General features: G+C 40.8%; 1 protein-coding gene across 1 annotated transcript in view; it reads right to left on the bottom strand.

The window, feature by feature from the left end:
* LOC133996982 (CUB and sushi domain-containing protein 3-like) overlaps window positions 1-22791 on the bottom strand; it is a 374952-nt gene that overhangs the window by 165834 nt on the left and 186327 nt on the right. The window contains exon 6 of the mRNA XM_062436511.1: window positions 1771-1883. Coding sequence (XP_062292495.1) covers window positions 1771-1883 — 113 coding nt within the window. The remainder of the gene's footprint in view (window positions 1-1770; window positions 1884-22791) is intronic.

The following is a 22791-nucleotide window of genomic DNA, read 5'->3' on the forward strand; positions in this document are numbered from 1 at the left end:
AATGATGACAATGACAGCTGGCAATAGCCCAATAATACTGGCCAAATGACCACAATCACTGTCGAAAGCAACCATAGTGTCAAACAGGGTGTATGAATGATAGATACCAATACTAATACTACTACTACTACTACTACTACTACTAATAATAATAATATAACAATGAAAATACAAATACTATTACTATTACTACTACTACTACTACTACTGATAATAATGATAATGATAATGATAATGATAATAATAATAATGATTAATAATAATAATGATAATACTACTAATAATAATAATATATTGTGATTAATAATAATAATGATAATACTACTAATAATAATAACATATTGTGAAAAAAATCTAAGGGGAAGATGATGAAAAAAGAGATTGGGAGAAAAAGATTTGACATGAAAAGAGATGATGTTAAAAAAAAGGGAAGGGAGGGAGGAAAAAAGAAAACTACTGAAGCACATTCACATTGTGTCACATTGTCCTTCAGTGTGGTGCATAGCACATGACATATACAAAGTGATATGTATATGTTAACACAAGTGAATTTCCTTGACAAACCATTCCAGCAAGGCGCGATTTTCAGGAGGGAACGTGGCACATGCTGTGCACTCGAGCAGTGGCATTTTAAATGGGTGCACATCTTATTTTTTCTTTCTTTATTTTCTTGTCAGAGTCTGCTTGGTATTTTGGTGACTTGCTGTGAACCTGAATGTGCTGAAGTGAGAGGCGAAGCACAGTGGGGAGTGTGTCAATAATAATCAAGTGGCACAGTGCAATTTTGGTGTCAAGCATGACCATGATTTACGCTTCTGCTGCCCGCCTACTCAGACCAGGTCAAGGACGCATAGAGGAAGGCAGTCTCTACTGTTTCCCTGACTTTAGTTTACTTAACTTTATAAAAATTAAAGCAAACCCAATATTATATAAAATTTATCTTGGATTTTTTTAAAATTAGTATTGAAGATTAAAGGAGATTAGACCATGTATTTCAATCACACCTTTTTTCCACAGGTGTGCGGCAGGCCTTTGGCCATGAAAATACTTCCTGCATATCCTGTTTGCTTTGTGAAGTTGAATGACCTTTATGCACCATGCATTGATGGTTCACAAAAAAGGGCCATTAGTGGTGCAAAGTACACAGCCTTTTTGTGGAAGAACAAGTAATCTGAGACTAAAACAAAACATGCGAGGGTATGACAAGACAAGAAAAGTGTAAAATATAAACCCTATTGGTTCCAGCCTGTCTGTGCAGTTGTTCCACACATTCAACTCTCATTATTGCTGTTGGGAGACATGGACATTGCCAAATGAATTTCTAAATGTTTTCCACCAGTTAGGGTCTGTGTCAAAAAAATCTAACTCTACGCGTATGAGCAGTTACCCGAGAGACAAACAAAGAGAGAAATAAATGGTGGGGGCAGGAGTCGTGGAGGGTGAGAGAAACTGTAGTAGAGACGAGACAGGAAGATTGGAGTCAACAGGCGTAATTTAAGGGAGTTAGAGGCAAGATGATAGGGGAAAACTGTCAGTTGAAAAGAAAAAAAAGCAGCAAAGAAGAACATAAAACAAAAACAAAGGAAAGAAAGCAAAGAAGCAAAAGAACTTGAAAGAACTATCATTAACAAACACAAAGAGATTTGTGTATAATGTATATATAGAGCCCTGTATACAAAATCACAAATTGACCCTTTTTACATATATGTTTGTTTGTGCGTGCATTAAGATGCCGTCCCTGTAGATGTAATCACATTTTACCAATCTTACCTTGATAATGGGCGCTGAAACCACGGTAACGGTGGTTGCTATCAGTCACAAAATGCAGCCGGAGCCAGTTCTTGTTGCTAACGATGGGAGAGGGGACATTACTGCCTGACAACCTGAGAGAAGATAGAAAGTGAAAAGAACACTTGTAAGAAATGGTATGAACAAACATAAAAACGCTAACAAAATCTCTGCCCTTACTCTTTTTACCACAAAATCCAATAATAGACCCCTAGGATGAGCAGAGAGACTAAACGTTGCCCTCTCTGAACATTTTAAACTGACTAACTAAGGATAGGAGTACATACCATAAATAAACACATATATTCAGCGTGTGTTCAATAAAATAATGTCATTAGGAAGACACCCCATAAATGTGTCGTCCTATAGTGTGAACAAAGCTGAAGTCTGTAAAACAAGCTTGTGATGTTGTAAAAGTGTCATTGCAACAACAGAAACTACATATCAGCCTAAGGTTTAGTTTACCTTAGTTTTATTTTATTTTCCCCATCTCACCTGTGTGTGTGTGTGTGTGTGTGTGTGTGTGTGTGTGTGTGTGTGTGTGTGTGTGTGTGTGTGTGTGTGTGTGTGTGTGTGTGTGTGTAAGACAACATGACAGTGCTCAAAAACTTGTCTCATTGTGTCTTTATGTAGCTGCTGTCTAGAATGAAGTGAGGACAGAGTTTATTGAGTCTGTAATAGCGCATACTAAATTACAGAAGAGGGATGAAAAGGCCCAAATTCAGGCAAACATTTCTAAACAAAACATTGCCTTGAAAAGAGGAAAGACAATTAAACTATTTATTTGGAGCCTGAGTGCAGACCTTTCTCCTTTGTGTCCTGCAGACTGAATTACATATAGTGTTAGGGCCAATGTAACCAGTTTGTTTCTTTAGTATTCTCTCCTATTGGAGTAACTGGGGATTATGCTGCATGCTCAAGAGTCCCTCAATGTCTAAAGTAAGACATATTTTTTTCTTATTCATGGTTCTTGCCACAAACGTCCCAGCTGGGGATGCAAGCTTGCAACTTTGATCACAAATTCAATGTTCATAGTTTCTGTATGTTGGTAGCTGGTGTTGTACTGGACCACACTATTGTGATTATAACCACTTTTAATATTTTTACCCACTACTATTTACCTACATCATACCTCATTAACTGATACATGCAAATATGATGAGGTTTCAGACTGCAATATATCACTTTAAACAATATTAGCTTCTTTCCACTTAAACAAGCTAGTGTACTGAGGCTTTGATGACACACAGAGCTCGTAGATAGGACATAACTTGCAACTCTTTCATCAAGCGGTGAGTATAAGATCGTCTAATAAGCTGAGGAGATGAACAAGGCTCTTGTGGTTGGCAAAGTGAACTGAGCAGGGCTGCATCGCCTTCTGGCTGTAACGCGGTTCTGTTCCATGCTCGGTGCTCAGTTGTTCCTGTACAACTTCAAATGAATGCTGCTCAAATACAATCTCTGCTGGCAATAATCAATTTCTATACATCAGTCCTTTGATGTATTGGAGCTTTCATCTTTGTAGTAGTAGTAAAAACCAACAGGTGCTATTTTTCTCCCAATATATTTTCATAGTGTTCTATTTTAGTAATATCACCTTGGCTGTTACATTTGAGATACAGGCATGCACACACGTAAAATATGAAGTCATTGCCCTCTCATGTTCACCTGTCCCCTTCCGCAAACACCTGCTGTCAACCTTCGCAGCCCATTAATATCAACATACACACACAGAGGCTGTACACACACATGTATGGTGGCTTACTGTACAGTGTCCATACAATACTTTCCAACACAACATAACAGCAGTATAAAGTGGAGCACAAGAATGCTGAGCAGGTGTTTTAGAAGGTGTGTGTGTGTATGTGTGTGTGTAAGAAAGAGAGAGAGAGAGAGAGAGAGAGAGAGAGAGAGAGAGAGAGAGAGAGAGAGAGAGAGAGAGAGAGAGAGAGAATGAAGAATGAGAGGGTCACCTTGTGCCCTCGATCAGTAGGATTATCTGATGTCTGCTATTAGTCTCACACACACACTCATGCATACATACGCACACACGCACACAGATTATCATGCATAGTCAACAATCACAAAATACAGCACCTCCTCAAACCATTTTGAACATTTCAGGGAATTCATCTTAGACTTCCCAACCACCAATTGTTGCAATTGTTTTACATAACTGAATTGTATTTTACATTTAATTATTTTAATTTATTTGTCAAATGATCTACCTTAATTGGATTTATCATGGCTTTTTAAAACATTTATCATTTTACATTTTAATTATCTTAATTTATGTATCAAATTGCCTTCTCTAATCAGAACGTTTTAATGGATTTTTATTAGCTAATTGTGGTATTGCGTTTACTCTGTTTGTATATCCCTCTGTTGTTGTTTTCCTTTTCTTTTCTTTTGTAATTGACTCAACACCGTTGTATATGAGATATGCCCCTCAATAATCTCTTGAAAATACAGGATGAATGAATGAATAAATGAATGAATGAATAATACACACAGGCATAGAAACAAGATGAGTAGCAGCACTCAAGAAACTCCAAAAGTACCCAAAATAAATTAACCTTTTCCTGAAAGGGAATTCTGGATGCTAGCCTCAGCTTAGACCAAAGCAACAGAGACAGTTAATGTCAGACACAAGGATAACGATAATGATCACAATGTACCAGTTCTTCATAAATCTTTCTATAGATTATTTATGTGTGGTCCAATACTTCAGTTTGATGCAAGCTAAGAAGCAAAGAAACACAGCATTTCATTTCTTGATACTATTACTAGAGCTATGTTTGTAGGTCAAGCGTTCCCTCTCTCATCCTTACCCCTTGACCTCTACTCTTTTCCTTTCCTCTGCTTTCCTCTCTGTCACTCTTCATATGTGCACTATCTCTGTCACACTCTCTCTCACACACACACACACACACACACACACACACACACACACACACACACACACACACACACACACACACACACACACACACACACACACACTATTCATGTTTACAGCTCTTAATTCACTTCCTGCAATGACATCATTACCCAGAGTGCATCATTAAGGGTAGAGTGTGTGCATATTCAATCTGTTCCAATATTAAAACCGGAATTAAATCATAAATCTATACAGAGAGCCTGTGTGTGTGTGTGTGTGTGTGTGTGTGTGTGTGTGTGTGTGTGTGTGTGTGTGTGTGTGTGTGTGTGTGTGTGTGTGTGTGTGTGTGAACTTAAAATATTAAACTGTGCGCTCAGGAAGCACTTAACAACTCTAGCTGCAGGATGAAGGTATAATTAGAAAATTCTGTCTTGCAGGCGTAGCTGGAAGGTCAGAGAAACAAGCTGGCAACTAAAAAGGTCACCAATCTGGATTCCCGCAGGTGCTTGTGTCAACAAGTACTGTCATGATGGAGCACAGCTACTGGTCTCAGATATGAATGCACGTGAAATTGAAGGACAATGAAACTGAAAAAGATAATATGTGGTTATCAACTACACGGTCGCCCATGAAGTTGGAGTCAAATATTTTTTACCCCTTTCCATGAAATGATTGTGAAAATGTGATTTATTCTTGATAGATAAAGTGTATATATTCTCCAAATTGTATTGATCAATCTCATCGCACCTGGTTAAAGGTGATTACTGATGTGTATAACTGGAAAATAAAAAGAGGAATGTGTCTGAAAACAACATTATTCCAACTTTATGGGCGACCATGTATTTACATAGGTAGTTAAAGCTTAAAATGAAGCTTTCAGCAGAAACACCACACACACACACACACACATCAGCTTCTAAGCTTCTGAGAAGTTAGTTGATTTTCCTTGTGTGGACTACTGGTAATGCATTATTAAACCGTTAATCTATGCTGATGACTTTTGTCTGTGACTGTTAAGTGTTCTCCCAAGATACCTGCTATAAAGCACTTCAGAGGAGCCTTGAGGTATTATAGATCATCTTCAGATGGGCTCCATGATTTTTGATTTTTTTCTTATACCACAGTGTGAGAGGGTGTCTGACTCAGTGGGTGAAACCAGGTTTGCTATTAAGGGCTATTAACACCTCTTCTGAGAGAGATTTTGGGACAGTACAAGATACTGTTAGGTATTCTGAAGATGTCATGGACCATAAACAAAGCTCATGGGACAGTATACTTGCAAGAAATAGTAGACATATTAAATATAAAAGACGTTTAAACAAGGGGCTATTAGGGGTGTACTAAATTGTTTTGGATTCCATCTTATATACAGAATTAATGCAACATATTTTAATATTCATTAATAAAATGTGACTTTTCATAAATAAAGGAAATCAATAGAAAAAACAGATGATTTACATTTCCTGTTTCCTGAGTATTATAAAATAAAGTAAATTGGTGTTCTTCTCTGGAGAACCTTAGAAAATGACTTGCTCCGAGATATTTCCCTATTGCACACTTCTGTGTAAACTACAGCAGATCCCAATATAATACTTCCTTTTGGGAGAAAAATGTTTCATAATCAGTCCTTAAAACCTCATAGGAGTATGTTAGTAATTAACCACCAACAATGGTTATTTCCAGATATGTGCAGGGAGGTCAAATCCCATCTTCTGAAAATCATACCCCTAAAAAAATATTATCAGGTAAATATACTAAAAGGAATGAAAGCCTCCCGTGTTTCATGTTGAGCTACAGCGAGGTAGAATGGAAAAAGTAAATACTGAGATGGAGAGTGAGTGTGTGACCATTTATGTGTGTGTATGTGTGTATGTGTCTGCAAGAGAGAGGATATCAAGTGGAGACTTGCCAGAGGGAGCAAGAGAACATAATTGATTAAATACACTAGACCAAAAGAGCATCTCTCCCTCTCTCCATCTCTCTGTCTTCCATCCTCCCATCCATCCTCTGTGCTTCTCTTCCTCTACGGAAATACAAACCAGCTATTCCAACTGGCAGTATGGGAATTAGAAAGAAGGAGAGGGAGGAAATAAAGAAGCATGGGGTGGTAAGTGGGCGGAAGGAGGCAAAGATCGATGGAGGTAGGTAGGTGACATGTGGAGAGAGAGCAAGGAGGGCAGGTGCGGTAGGGGGGGACCCACAGAGGCTGACAGAGGTACATTGGTTCATTTCTTAACTTATTAATTATTAGTTTTAAGCATTTAAGCAGAATATAATCACAAAACACAAAAGCAGCATTTCAAGTGAGCAGGTTTTAACGAAGGTAATTTATGAAAACAACATGAAACAACATTTAAATGACATTTTCTGCCACGTTGAACACATTGGCAGGAAACATATAACACAATGACCTTCGTTTTGGAATTTTGTAGCAGTTTACACTGATTGTACATACATACAAAAATTAGCAGCAAAATGTTTTTCAAAATTGACCTCTGTTTCAAATATTTATTGATATTTAATGCAATGTATCTAATATTTCAAATACAGTATCATTTGTATTTACAAAGATAGTTATTCAACTTCCCCTCCCTGAGCTACTACCTTATCATGGTGGAGGGGTTTGCGTGTCCCAATGACCCCAGGAGCTCAGTTGTCGGGGGCTTTATGCCCCTGGTAGGGTCACCCAAGGCAAACAGGTCCGGGGAGAGGGACCAGGCAAAGCGTAGCTCACAACACCCCTTATGATGAGTGAAACATATGGTCCTTTGTTTCCCTTGCCCGGACGCGGGTCACCGGGGCCCCCCCCGGAGCCAGGCCTGGGGGTGGGGCTCGATGGCGAGCGCCTGGTGGCCGGGCCTGCACCCATGGGGCCCGGCCGGGCACAGCCCGAAGAGAAAACATGGGACCCCCTTCAAGTGAACCCACCATCCGTAGGAGGGGCCAAAGGGGTCGGGTGCGAAGTGAGCTGGGCAGCGGCCGAAGGCGGGGACCTTGGCGGTCCGATCCTCGGCTGCAGAAGCTAGCTCTAGGGACGTGGAATGTCACCTCTCTGGCGGGGAAGGAGCCTGAGCTGGTGCGCGAGGTTGAGAAGTTCTGGCTAGATATAGTCAGCCTCACCTCGACGCATAGCAAGGGCTCTGGAACCAGTCTTCTCGAGAGGGGTTGGACTCTCGACCACTCTGGAGTTGCCGCTGGTGAAAGGTGCCGGGCAGGGGTGGTGATACTTATTGCCCCTCGGCTGGGTGCCTGTATGTTGGAGTTTACCCCAGTGGATGAAAGGGTAGCCTCCCTCCGCCTTCAGGTGGGGGGACGGATCCTGACTGTTGTTTGTGCCTATGGCCCAAACAGCAGTTCAGAGTATCCACCCTTTCTGGACTCCTTGGAGGGGGTGCTGGAGAGTGCTCCCTCTGGGGATTCCATCGTTCTGCTGGGGGACTTTAACGCCCACGTCGGCAGCAACAGTGAGACCTGGAAGGGTGTGATAGGGAGGAACGGCCCCCCGACCTGAACCAGAGTGGTGTTCTGTTATTGGACTTCTGTGCTCGTCACAGATTGTCCATAACGAACACCATGTTCAAGCATAAGGGTGTCCATATGTGCACTTGGCACCAGGACACCCTAGGTCGCAGTTCAATGATTGATTTTGTAGTCGTGTCGTCGGACTTGCGGCCGCATGTCTTGGACACCCGGGTGAAGACAGGGGCGGAGCTGTCAACTGATCACCACATGGTGGTGAGTTGGCTCCGATGGTGGGGAGGATGCCGGTCAGACCTGGCAGGCCCAAACGCATTGTGAGGGTCTGCTGGGAACGTCTGGCAGAGTCTCCTGTCAGAGAGTGCTTCAACTCCCACCTCCGGGAGAACTTTGACCATGTACCGGGGGAGGCGAGGGACATTGAGTCCGAGTGGGCCATGTTCCGTGCCTCCATTGTCAAGGCGGCCGACCGGTCTTGTGGCCTCAAGGTGGTCGGTATCTGTTGTGGCGGCAATACCCGAACCCGCTGGTGGACACCGGCGGTGAGGGATGCCGTCAAGCTGAAGAAGGAGTCCTATAGGGCCTCAATCCCACCGACACGCCTTCCGGTAAGGAAGCAGGGTCTGGGGACCCGGGCGAGAGCTCTCCTACCTCTGGGGCCGAGGTGGCCGAGGTGGTCAAAAAGCTCCTCGGTGGCAGGGCCCCGGGGGTGGACGAGATCCGCCCGGAGTTCCTCAAGGCCCTGGATGTTGTGGGGCTGTCATGGTTGACACGACTATGCAACATTGCGTGGACATCAGGGGCAGTGCATCTGGATTGGCAGACTGGGCTGGTGGTCCCTCTTTTTAAGAAAGGGGACCGGAGGGTGTGTTCCAACTATAGGGGGATCACAACCCTCAGCCTCCCTGGTAAGGTCTATTCGGGGGTACTGGAGAGGAGGGTCCGTCGGATAGTCGAACCTCGGATTCAGGAGGAGCAATGTGGTTTTCGCCCGGGTCGTGGAACTGTGGACCAGCTCTACACCCTCTGCGGGATCCTTGAGGGTGCATGGGAGTTTGCCCAACCAGTCCACATGTGCTTTGTGGACTTGGAAAAGGCATTCGACCGTGTCCCTCGGGGGGTCCTGTTGGGGGTTCTCCGGGAGTACGGGGTATCGGACCCCCTGATACGGGCCGTCCGTTCCCTGTACGACCGGTGTCAGAGCTTGGTCCGCATAGCTGGTAGTAAGTCGGACTCGTTTTCGGTCGGGGTTGGACTCCGCCAGGGCTGCCCTTTGTCACCGATCCTGTTCATAATTTTTATGGACAGGATTTCTAGGCTAAGCCAGGGCGTTGAGGGGTTCCGGTTTGGTGACCTCAGGATTGGGTCACTGCTTTTTGCAGATGATGTGGTCCTGTTGGCTTCATCAGACCGTGACCTCCAACTCTCACTGGATCGGTTCGCCGCCGAGTGTGAAGCGGCCGGGATGAGAATCAGCACCTCCAAATCCGAGTCCATGGTCCTCAGCCGGAAAAGGGTGGAGTGCACTCTCCAGGTCGGGGATGAGATCCTGCCCCAAGTGGAGGAGTTCAAGTACCTCGGGATCTTGTTCACGAGTGAGGGAAGGATGGAGCGGGAGATCGACAGGCGATCAGTGCGGCGTCTGCAGTAATGCGGAATCGGCACAGATCCGTCATGGTGAAGAGAGAGCTGAGCCAAGAGGCAAAGCTCTCAATTTACCAGTCGATCTTCGTTCCTACCCTCACCTATGGTCATGAGCTTTGGGTAGTGACCGAAAGAACGAGATCGCGGGTACAAGCGGCCGAAATGAGCTTCCTCCGTAGGGTGGCTGGGCTCTCCCTTAGAGATAGGGTGAGAAGCTCGGTCATCCGGGAGGAGCTCGGAGTAGACACGCTGCTCCTCCGCGTTGAGAAGAGCCAGTTGAGGTGGCTCGGGCATTTAGTTAGGATGCCTTCCGGACACCTCCCGGGTGAGGTGTTCAGGGCACGTCCCACCGGTAGGAGACCCCGGGGAAGACCCAGGACACGCTGGAAAGACTATGTCTCTCGGCTGGCCTGGGAACGCCTCGGGATCCCCCGGGAAGAGCTGGACGAAGTGGCTGGGGAGAGGGAAGTCTGGGTTTCCCTGCTAAGGCTGCTACCCCCGCGACCCGACCCCGGATAAGCGGAAGAAGATGGATGGATGGATGGAGTTATTCAACTTGATCTAGATCAGATTTCGATGCAATGTGACATCATCATTACAATATTTCTGTCAACTTTCTTTCCACTTATGTTGTCCTTTACTATGATGATAGACAAAGTGCAGTCTGCACTTTGTACTCTCCCGCATTTAATAACTTCAAATTGCTTGGCAATCACGGTTTCAATCAGGCCCACAATCTCCTCACTGTACGACTTGAGGAGATTGTGGAGACGATCAAAACTGAATAGAACATTTGGTCACAAGATAGATTTCAACTACTCTTTGGTGAAAAATGCAATCATAGTTATCAACATGTAATATTTCTGTGCAGTTCCACTCTCATGTGAGCAGTTGCATTGTTCACTTGGGATGTTTTACTGAAGGTGTTTAATCTCATAGTGACATCTTTCACAGCACAGGCCTGGAAAGATGGATGTGCTTGTGATGGATGTTCGTGAGACTGTCTATGTGAAGGTTAAGAGTTTTTACCTGCTGTCTAATGGATGGCTTTCCACACACATGGAGAAACCTTACATCAGTGGTCATGTGGATTAGAGAGCTACTCAACCCAGCACTAACTTGCGCATATGTGTGTGTGTGTGTGTGTGTCTGCCTGTGTGTGCATGTGTGTGACTATTCATTAGACAGTAGGGGAATGCTACTTAATCAGGCAATCTGTCTTAATAGCCTCTTCTAATTAAGACAGGTGGGAACTGCCACACACATACACCCACAAAGACACATGCACATGCACACAGAGATTGAGAGAAAGAAAGACATACAAATGCTCATTCACATACTTGTATGAACATGCATAAATGTACACACACACACGCTGCATGAATGTTGTGCTGAATGTAGTCTTGGTGGAACTATCATCAATCAGATTATAGAGAAAGACAAGTTTTATGTGTGTGTAAGTGTTTATATGCATTGTGTATATGTGTTTGTATGTGATATTCATGTGTGTGTAGGTGTTAGTGTGCTTGTGTGAGTGTGCCTGCTGTGTCACTATCCATCAATCTCAAGTGGGCAGAGAGTAATCAGTGTTCACAACAGGACTCTGCTCTGTCTCTCCCTCCCCTCCCTTTATCTCATCTAAATTTCTCTCCTCCTCCTTGCTCGCCTCTTCACAGAGCAGCAAGTAGTTTTTAAACCAACTTGTTCACACCGACAGCTGAGGACTGAAATGGACTGGGTGAACTGAGTGGGTGGCTGTAGATAAAATGGATACTAGAACATTCTGATTACGGCAATAAACAAAGTGTCAATGTTTATTTGTTACTATTGTTTTAAGACTTGAAAAAAAGTGAATATATCCTGTAATATCCATGGTTTGAAAATGAAAAATTCAACATTTTGTGTAATACTTGAGTGTCTGAAATAACTGAAATATCTTAGTACTGCTTGGAGAGCCAAAAGTTATTGGTTCAGTTTTGGGAAACCTTGTCCTTTTAATCATGTACTGTAATCGTCACTACTCACTGTGCTATTTTGAACAAGATGGCTGAGAAGCTCTACAAAATCCTATAGTGAGGATACAATGGTGTGTTTATATCATGCAAGAGACTATTTAAAGTGCCTCTGACAGAGCCACTTTAAAGAGTGGATAACAAATTTACTGCTACATAAATAAAACCTAAACTAAACAATATAGTTTTCCAGGCAGAAACAGCTGAGTTTTGTTTATTATCGAGGGAAGTGCTCTGAGTAAAACACTTTATACCATCTGCTGGGTAATTTATGCATGTGATGGCAGAGCAAGCAGGTTGCAAATTTAGCTAGCTTCTTCTGCTTCTTGATGTGGTGGAAAACACAATGCCAGTCAAGAGTCTGCACTGAAATATTGTAATACATCTAATAAATTCACTGGCTTTTGTTTGCTACACCATACTTTTACAAACCAGATTCAAAATTATATTTTGAGGTGTTGAATACAATGTGAAGATGTGATGTTCAGTGAAATTGAATATGCAGTTATTTTAGCACAATTATGTTCCTTTGAATGTGAACAGGAACTTAATAGAATTTAAAACTATAACTTTTCTTTCTCCCTAAACCACTCTGTATCTATTGTCTCACCCCTTTCCCTCCCCCTGTTGTCTGTTCCTCTCTTTCTACTCATGTCTTCCTCTGCTCTCACATTTCTCTCGCTTTCTCTCCAGGGTTTACTCTCTGTCACTCTGTGTGTTCACGCCTTTCTTTTAGCTTTACCTCCTCCCAGAAGCCATTGCAATTCCGGGAGGTTCCCTGTCTCTTCTCAAACTCTCTTTCCACTGTGTGTGTGTGTGTGTGTGTGTGTGTGTGTGTGTGTGTGTGTGTGTGTGTGTGTGTGTGTGTGTGTGTGTGTGTGTGTGTGTAGCCTGCGGGACAGTGCAGTAATCGGAGCAGAGACAGAGAATGGGAGAGAAAGTGGGAGAGAAGGGGGTCGGAGACAAGAAGAGGGAGCTGATGTTATTATCATTGCATTATATTATCATTTCAGCACCCCAGCTGCCACTACTGGTGGCTGACTATCCAATACAGTTCACTTTCCAGTAATACATAAAGCCAAACAAAGACATACACACACACACAGTCTGGGTTTAGTACAGAGAATGGTGACAGATGATAATTAACGTTGGTAAAAGTAATTTGTTGTGGCCTAGCCTAACTACATATTGTGCTCCATTGGTGCTCAACCTCTGGCTTGGTCTCTTGGGTTTAGTTTTGCACCTCCTGGAAAGGTTATTTGCTGTGGGAATGGTAAATATCAAATTTCACCTGCACAACACTGATCTAGTAGTAATGACATGCATTCACTGTAATTCATATTTGACAAGACGGTCTACATGAAAGCAATATTTCACAGAGGATTATTTCACAGCCTTTAGGCAAAGCCAACATATTTATGATTCCTACTAACGTACTGGAGCAACAGACAAAAGTAAAGCAGACTCTGCAGACTCCATTCAGTACATATTTTACTTTTCTGTCTACCTCTTTTACCCTTAGCATTGTGTTTTAGAATCTCTGTAAGGCACAAGCAATAGTTTGGATGACAGTTAAAACAAATACAAAAGTGGCAAAGATCAAAAACATGCAAGATAATCAAGATGTATCTCTGTCATGGTGCTCAGTATATTAAGTACAAAAGTTGCAGATGCCTTAAAGCCTTATAGTAGAGGCGACCTATTTTGGGTTTTTTATCCTGAGTAAATGTGTTTAACGTGACTTTGTTTGCATAAACACTATAATCTAATTATCATCCACTAATCTAATTATAAATCTTACTTTCATTCTAAGAGTAATTTGATTAAGCTGTTTACATGCATAGCAGAAGAAGATTTATCTTAATATACCCATCTGTGTGTTTATTGAATTAATTGCCATGTGCCTTTTCCCCTATAGGTAATGAGTAAATTCAACACCTACCATCATACAAAGCAAACACTTGTTTCCTTGGCACATTTAGATTTGTGTACAGGTAGCAACTGTCAGATAAAGTTTATTTGTGCTTGTCTGTCTCAGCCTGTCCTTCTCTGTCTCTTTCCCTCTACAACCTCTTTCTTCCCCCATGAGTCCCCCTGATGGCTTTCTCTTCCTGTGTCTCCCCCTCCATACCTTTTATTCTTCTTTCCACCTCTCTTCTCCTGTCAACTCTCATCTTCCCTCCCTTGTCCCTAATTCTGCAGCTCTGCTTTCGTCTCCTCCCTACCTCACCTTCTTACCTCTCATCTTCACTTCTTCTCTGCTTTGTCCTCATGTCACCCCAATTGCCCTTTCTGCTCCTGTTTTCAACCATTCCTCTCTTGTCTCCTGTCTCTTTGCCTCTCTTTTCTTCTGCGTGACCTGACACTGCCTACCTAAAACACGATGACACCTCTCAAGCTGTCCTCGCATTTTCTCTCCTCTCCTCTCCTACGAATACAAAGGTATGGTTCCAAAATATTCCAGTAATTTGTTTCAAAGGCTATCAAAGGTGCTGGTTAATATTGGGATAAATGTACTAAGACATGCCAAGACAATAGCCTCATAGACCTAAATTATGCTTTGTGCTACCAGAAATTGGATTTAGAAAGTGGTGCCCCCAGAGAAAAAGTGTGAAGGTCAGTGGTATAACCAACCCAGAGGAAAACAGTCTGAATCGCGAACCTGTTTACAGGCTTTCCATGAGAGTCATTTGGCCTATGAATGTGGCTCATAATGGATTCTCTGGAGTCCTTCCTGACACTAAAATGACTGTTGGTTCGCAGCAGTCCATTCTGGGAAGCACAAAAAAACAACAACAAATGAGATTCCTTTTTCAATGTGTTTGAGGTGTCATTATATTGTTATGGTGATAGTCACTAATACAGATGCAACAATGCTGGCGACAAATTGCAGTGGAGTGCTGTGGAAATTAGAGCCACATTTAACAATCCTGTGATTATCTAACTGAGTCAAGAAACAGAAAAAAGCAATTTATACAATTTATTATTATTTGGTGTTCTATTACTGCCACTTTTATAGCCTACAAGTCCAAGAATGTTGTTCAAGTTTTATTAAACTGCGTCAATATCGCATCCATAAGTGCCATTAAAAACTACCTACCGATGCAAGTGTCAGATACTCATCCTTATAAACCGCTCCCATGTGGGCTAATACCTTTGTGGTATATGTTTAAAGGCTAGCCATACATAACCAAATGCTTGCCCTTTACGTCTAAAGCACCCCAGCTGCTTTTTCTCTTTTCTCGTCAGCTTGTGCAGTCAAAACACAGCAGTGGTATCATGGTGATTACTGTCTCAACACTACATAATGTTATGTGATAAAACAAAGATTCAAGTAACAGACTGTGATAATCATCACTTGAATCATTTGAGTTATTTAAGTTATAACTTTACTGGTGGTTAATATGAACTCACCTCTCTCAAACAAGTGTAAGATTACATGCATCTGGACTGATGATTTAGAGCGGTAAGGAAATGGTTTGCCAAACTTTTATGGTCAAATGCACTGATCTGTAAATACAATTCACAAAGGCTCTGACCTGAAAATATGTTTTTCCAAGCAGGTAACAGTCATTATTGTAATAACAGCAACATGAAACCTTTTTTGAACGTGTAGAGAAAATGTGAGATGTGGATGCTGATTCAGAGGTCTGAAACGAGGCTAACTTGGCTCCCTGTTTGTGTGTATTCACAAAATTGTCTTTCTCAGTATCTTTAGATACATATTTGAAATAATCTGATATGTGTGTTTGTTTGTTGTGTGAGAAGAAAGGGGGTGTGTGTTTGTGTTCAAGGTCACCGCTCAATTTCCTATTCGGGATGGTGGCTGCTCTCCCATCATCCTCTCTACCAGCAGCATTGATTAGCACTCTGCAAGCATAACACCACACACTTGCACATATACAGTATGCAACACTGCACACACGCACACATACATACACACATACACACACACGCACTTAAACTCTCTTTATCTCTTACACACACAGAATTGTACATCTCTCAGACAAATGCTCATGCTTTGAGCAGAGTTGTGTGAAAATGCATCACTTTTGAGATCTCTCATGCACCACTGTGCGATGATATGTGTAAAGACTACAGACTGACATAGCAGAATAGTCCAAAACTGAGCTGAGTGAACAAACAGATCAATTTCATCATTGGCACAGAACTAGTCACTTTTTATTCATGATTTCTTGAAGAAATTTGGTTTGTTTCTCATGGACTTATTGAAATGGTACAGTACTTATCTGTTTCTCTCCATCAAATTAAAAACTCAGTCAGTGGGTTAGCCATACCTGTCACAATGGGGTACTAGGTAGAGGAGAAGCTATATAACTTTTTATTTTTGTGAAAACAGTTTTAAAATTAATCACAAAAAGTTGTTGAAACACTTGACTCAAAGAGGAACATAGTTTAATATGTTGTTTACAAGCTTCTTGGCACCCACCAAATCATCCAGAGTAGCCTTGATTCACATATCTTTTGGGCATTCATCTTATATTGACATGAGTATTCTTATTAAAAGTGTGAATGAAAGACCTATTTTGAAGATCCTAAAGACATGTTTTGAGAAATATGAAAATACACATTTTACACATAATCCTTATACCCCTTTGAAAAATCCAGACTCTGTAAACATGCATTTAAAAATAAATAAATGAATAAATAAATAAATGAATGTTTGTCTACTGGACACAAGGATGTCTCCTATTTTACTGAATAGTCCATTATCAGTCAGTGTATGTCAGGTTTGAAGTGTGTAAGTTTCTTATTGGACCATGAATGGTTCAAAATTAGTTGTGATGTCACAAATCTTAAACACTCATAATGTAAAATTAAATAAGCAGTAACAAAAAACAAACAAACAATGAACACACAATATTCAGTTTGTGTTTGACGATTTTACCCATACGGTCTTGTGTGTGCCAAGTACATCATACGCTACTGAGATGCTCAGATTTGCCCAGGACTCAAAGAGATTCTTCACATTTCTCTATTTCAACACAATTTTATTAAGTGGAAGTTTTTATTCATGTTTTGCTGTATCAGATGTGATAATGATGTGCTGGTGTTGATCATAGGCTTCACTGTCCTGTTCAAGTGAAATAGAAGGGTTGAGTGTGGGAGGAATGATATATTACCAAGCTATCAGTAAAACAAATGCTGTTATGTGCCCTTCGCTCATAGTGTTAGCTACTGAAACACAGTATACTGAACTGACTTAGTACACGTATGTCATTCATGACTGTCATTAATAAACAAATGGTGACCTGCCAATGGCTTTGCTATTTTCATTTGAATTGCAGAGATGACTCTCATATTGTACAATGTATGTGGCTGTATGAATATCTGTGCCACATCATGGCTGAATTAACCTTCTGTCAAATCAACTCACCCATAGTTACATGACTTCAGGCACTTGGTGACAAGGCTTAGGCTCCAGCTCAAACCTGACAAAATGAATTCTTAGTGCCCTTAGAAACAAATCCCAGGCAAGCAGGAGACTAGTAAATGACAGACATTGAATAGCCTTGTCCAGCATTACCATGAATTTAGTGACAGGCTGTCAAGTAGGTGTTCCTAAAAGAGAACTAAACAGCAGGCTATTTCCTGGACTTATGTGGACACGCTTAACACATAAGATGTAGAGAGAATGGGAGAAAGAGAAACAGACAGAGACAGACGGACAGAATAGACAGCTATAGACAGATAGCTAAACAGCTAGATAACTAGATGAGGACATAGAAAGGGAGAGCTGCAGACAGAAAGAAAGACAAAGAGAGGAAGAGAGATCATTCTATTTAAGATGCTCTACTTGGTTTCAAGGGCAACTAATTCTGAAACAACAATATATAAAACGTATGTGTGTTTGTGTGTGTGTGTGCATATGTATAAGTGTGTGTAGCGTTAGGGTAGGATTACAGACACTTAGCTCACAGCGATATACTACTCTCATAGGCGGGAGCACACCTCTCTGCATACTGATTAGACACAAGTGTCCGTGTGAGAGAGAGTGAGCAAGTGAGTCTCTGTGAGTGTGCATATTTGTGAATGTGTCTGTATAACAAACTACACTGTGTGTCATGTGTGAACACGGATGTGGGCTACATCTTTGTATGTCCTTGTGTGTGAGACTGCTATTGTCAGCCCCGCAGCAACTGATAAACACATGACAAATTCCTGCACACTCACATATTAGCAAATCAGCCATTAGCTTTCTCTGCTAATTGCCAATGGAAATTAACATTTTAGTCATTAGCTCATTCTGCAAATTGCCAATTGAAATTAACATAGTACTCAGTTTTGTGAGGGAATTGCTACGGAATCATCAGCATTGCTTAGCTTTCAAAAAATCATTTAAAGTGAAGAAGAACCATCCGTTTTTATGACAAATGTTGGAAAAACTTTGTTTGGGGAAAGAGTGAACAGGGCGCCAAGTGAGTTCAAGTTAGGTCAGGTTTGAGTAAAGAGCTACCAGGGCTTTACCAAAAAGGTTAATAGTTGATGGTTAATGTTTTTGTATTTGTGAGGAATATTCTTGTATTGAAACCTTTTCGTGAAAGCAAGCATCCTTTGATTTCCAATTGGCTGGCTGTTTATTGTGCACACAGTAAATAAGGATTTTCTCATTTGCACTCTTTCACATAATGCTGTTTGGGAATGATGTTAGGGGACTTCTCAGGGCCATTGTCATTAGCCAAGTCATCCTCCAATGCATCCCTAAGTTGGCATGTAATCTTCAGAATATATATTTGTTCACCATTTCCTCCATTTTGGAATTGTCCTTTGGTTGGTATATGTAAGTCAACTTTACAATATGAATACCATGAAAAAATACAAGGGTGCACAACAGCAGATGGGACCCAATCAAAGATTACGACCAATACAGATAACAAACTGTTTTCAAATGTGAGAATAATGATGCAAGAATTTTCTAAGGATTAACAGTATGGAAACTGCCATTGAAGTCAATCTCACTCTGTAAACCTGGAGACATTTTCAAGTCTGAGTGGTACAGAAAACAATGGGAAAAAAGTCTGCTTCAGGTGAATGCATTTTATGACAAGAGATGCTTATTATTAATGACACAGTTAACAGTCCCATCAAACAGTTCCAAAAACCAAAGACATGGTTATCATTGGCTTGAAAAATAGCTGAACATGCTCCAAAGGTGTTGTTTATTGTCTTTTGTTTAAACAGCACCTGGCCAGGATTTTCATTGTGTGCGTATTATGTCAAATAGGCCTCTGGAACACACGAGTTGCAAAGTGAAATGAGACTGACAACAACAGATTCCTGATTATGCAAGCATAAACGGATAAGCCTAATTCTATGGCGGCTGAGTGCCACCAGTGCTAAAAGCATTCACACTGCTGCAAGTTTGTTATCTAGACCATCTTAAAAACAATTTCCCTACCTGTTACTTGTTGCTGAAATGTTCAATATATGTTGTCATTTAAAGTATTTAGTCTGCTACTTGCTTAACATTGTCATTTCAATTTGTCTTTTCCTTCCATAATCATCATCACTCTGATAAGAGAGATAAATAAAGGCTGTTTACAGAGAAGGATGGTAGATACAGTAATGTTTACAGAGTAACAATTTGTCAACATCAGGCTCCAGGAGTTTTAATGGGGACAAAGAGGACAAAAATATGACATAATTCAACCGTACATACATGGATGTAAAACTTACACACATACGTACACATACGCATCACCTGATTGCACATCACTGCAACACATATTTACACTCAGTTATGAATGCATATTCTTACATGCAAACAAACACACACTTTACACAGTCAAAGATACATATGTGAGTGTCAGTGGTTGATCTTCAACCTTTGCATCAAACCTCACTAGAAAACCATCTTAACCTCCAACCAGTTTTAGCCCCCTTTAGAGCCATGAAATGGGAAACTTATCCCTGCTTGATGAAAGGCAGTCTCAGGTCCGTTTATAAGAGAAATGCTTTAAGGGACTTACTGATTGATTTGGCTAAGGGGTAGACCTCCAGTAATGTCCATGACGAGTTACTGAGCCCAAAGTGATGTTGAATTAAAGGTGCTATTTTGCCGGGCTACCACTCAAAAAAATATTTATTTACAAGGATAGTAAATTGAGAAAACCATCTTTATATTCAACAAGTGATAATCAGCAAATATTTGCTATTTTTATGTGATGAATGTCCTAAATTCCCTAATACTGTTTTGAACATACCCAGCAGAGACACATACGTCAACCAGTCCAGTCTGGTAATTAACGCGGATTTACACTTTTCACTTTCAAGTTATGTGCAGTGCAACTTTTTGCTAGCTGATTATCTAGCCATCCACCCAACCCAGTTCTTCTTAATAAGCCAAAAAATACCTTATAAAAGGAACTGTATTATATAATGTAACTTCCCTAGGAAGGATTGGCATATCACCTGCATGCAAAATTCAACTTTGGCATATGCACTGCACGCCATTTGAAAGTGTAATGTAAGAGAGTGGGCTGTCATAGCAAATATATTCTGAAAATATACACAATTCAACCTAATTCCCGAAGTGCTGTACTGGCTGTGTAGGCCACAGGAGTAAACTAACATTCCTGTCATTTCCCTAGAGCCATCTAGAGATGATGTATTCTTTCCGATACAGTGCATTATTCTGCTGGAAGTACTGATAAAAGGCATACTGTGACCATAAGGGGATGCATCTGAATGGCAACAATGCTTAAGTGCATTCTGGTAGTGAAAAATTGCTAAATTCGTAACACATCTCTTGTGTGGTCTAGTCCATGTCAAAAAACATTGTTTGGACAATTACAACACCAACAACACTATTTACAGGATGAAAGCATCCATGGTGATCAACCCCAAATCTGAATCTGTCATCAGGATGTCCCAAAAGAATATTTATCCAATTCTTTGGGTATTTAGTTTTACTGATATTGATAGTGTTGTTTGATCTTCATTTTTGACAGGGGTGAAACCATCCATTACCTTTACAATGTAGCACATTTAACGCTAGCTTTGAAAAGCTGTTCTATCTGCAATGCCCCTGTCAGCCTTGCATAATCTTAAACAGTTTCAATACTTTTTTTAATAATATCACTGATGAACACTTAGCCACAGGACTACATTGTTTTCTTCCTAGGTACGAACATTTATGAAAACTTTTCTGAACACAGAAGTCTTGCTAAAATAGATAATATGGTTTATCAATGTGTATACCTATCATTTTTAACTAAATCACTATTACATGTTTATTTTGCCCTTTTAATAGGGGAAAGTATATATTTTCTTTTTTATATATTAACTGTACTGTACTAACTCCTCAAAGGAAAAGTCAAAAAACTCTGACTTTAGGCAGTGAGGGTAATTACAAAAGCACTGTCAACCACCTGCTTACATTACAGGCTCTACCATTTGGTCAATGGAAAATCTAGGAAAGCCGCACAATTAAATTATTTTATACCAGAAGTTTGCTGCTTAGCCATGGAAATCTGGTGTGCACTGAATAGGGCAGTGTGGGAATGTCGTCACCAACGCCAGATTTTTAAAAATCAATATACTGTGAAATACAGAGACATACAGTACTGTGCAAAAGTCATAGGCCACCATTAGATTTGTTGTTTTAGCAATGCTATAATGACCATATATAATTATTTATCAGTCTCTTTAATAGAATACAACCAGAACATACAGGATATGTGTATGCAGTATTAAAAAAACAGGAAAAAAATAGAAAATAAATCAGCTGCTATAGGCTAAAGTGGAAAGTATTTAGTGTGACCTCCCCTTACACTTGAGCAATAGCAGGTACCTGGCTCTCTTAAACCTAAATGGAATGGAACCTTAATTAATGATAATAATTCATAATAAATGTTAAATTGTGTGTACATAGTTCCTAGACTCATAGTGGGCTAAGACTTTTGCTCAGTACTGTATATCTGGCAGTGATAGGCTTGATCAGCCTTTTGTGACCTCATTTGACAAGGACTTAAATGTAACAATGTTCATTGATGTAAAAGTTCCACACTGCAGGTTTAAATAGAGTCAGTTTAGCACATTCTGGGGCAAGTTGTTAAAAAGTTTTACTAAAATCTGTATGTCTAAATGTCACAGCTCTTTACTCAGTATAAAACTAACCACATTATCATCCTGGCTGCTGGAAAAGCAGCCAGCTCTCATCATCAGCTTGAGACACCTCAGCACAGTGAGTCCAGGGACAATTCAGTAAGTAAATAACTACATAGCAATATAACACATCTATCAACAGCCAAGACACCGGTCAGATTGTAATTGTTAGTGACTAACTTTTTGGGTTTACTGTTGGCTTGCATAAACAAATGTATTACCATTTTGGCCAAAAGTTTCTCAAAAAAAGTTTCATCCAATATAGTTTCATGCAGTTTTTCATAAAACATTCATGTGAATGACTGCATGTGACGAAATGTGACCAACACATCCTGATCAGTCTTAATTTGTTTTGTACCAATAATCTCCTACCTGCACAGGCCCCAGGTACTCTTTGAAACATAATTGCAAGTAGAAACTTACGCACACATACACACATGGGTACACATGAGTGATGGCATGCACCTGTATAGAAACACTAATACATTCCTGAAAGCAATTGCCAGGCCATTATTACTTCCAAATCAATTATATACACACATACACTAATATCCCTGACCATGATTAGATTCAAATTGGTTACAGCAACAGAGCAATGGCTGATCAATACGCTAATTTACCAGCAATCAATAAACAGTAATAACATATTGTGAACCATGAGTGAACCATCTGAAAATGATGAGAAAATAATAGAAAAGCGCAAAACAGAGCTAAAAGGCTAAATAGCATGGATCAGTTCATTCCGCTATAAAATACAAGGCCTGTGCCAGAAAGAATATACATGAACATATGCTTACACACACACACACACACACACACACACACACGCACGCACGCACGCACGCACACACACACACACAC

The sequence above is a fragment of the Scomber scombrus genome, chromosome 16 (assembly GCF_963691925.1).
Source record: "Scomber scombrus chromosome 16, fScoSco1.1, whole genome shotgun sequence".
Classification (NCBI taxonomy): Eukaryota; Metazoa; Chordata; class Actinopteri; order Scombriformes; family Scombridae; genus Scomber; species Scomber scombrus.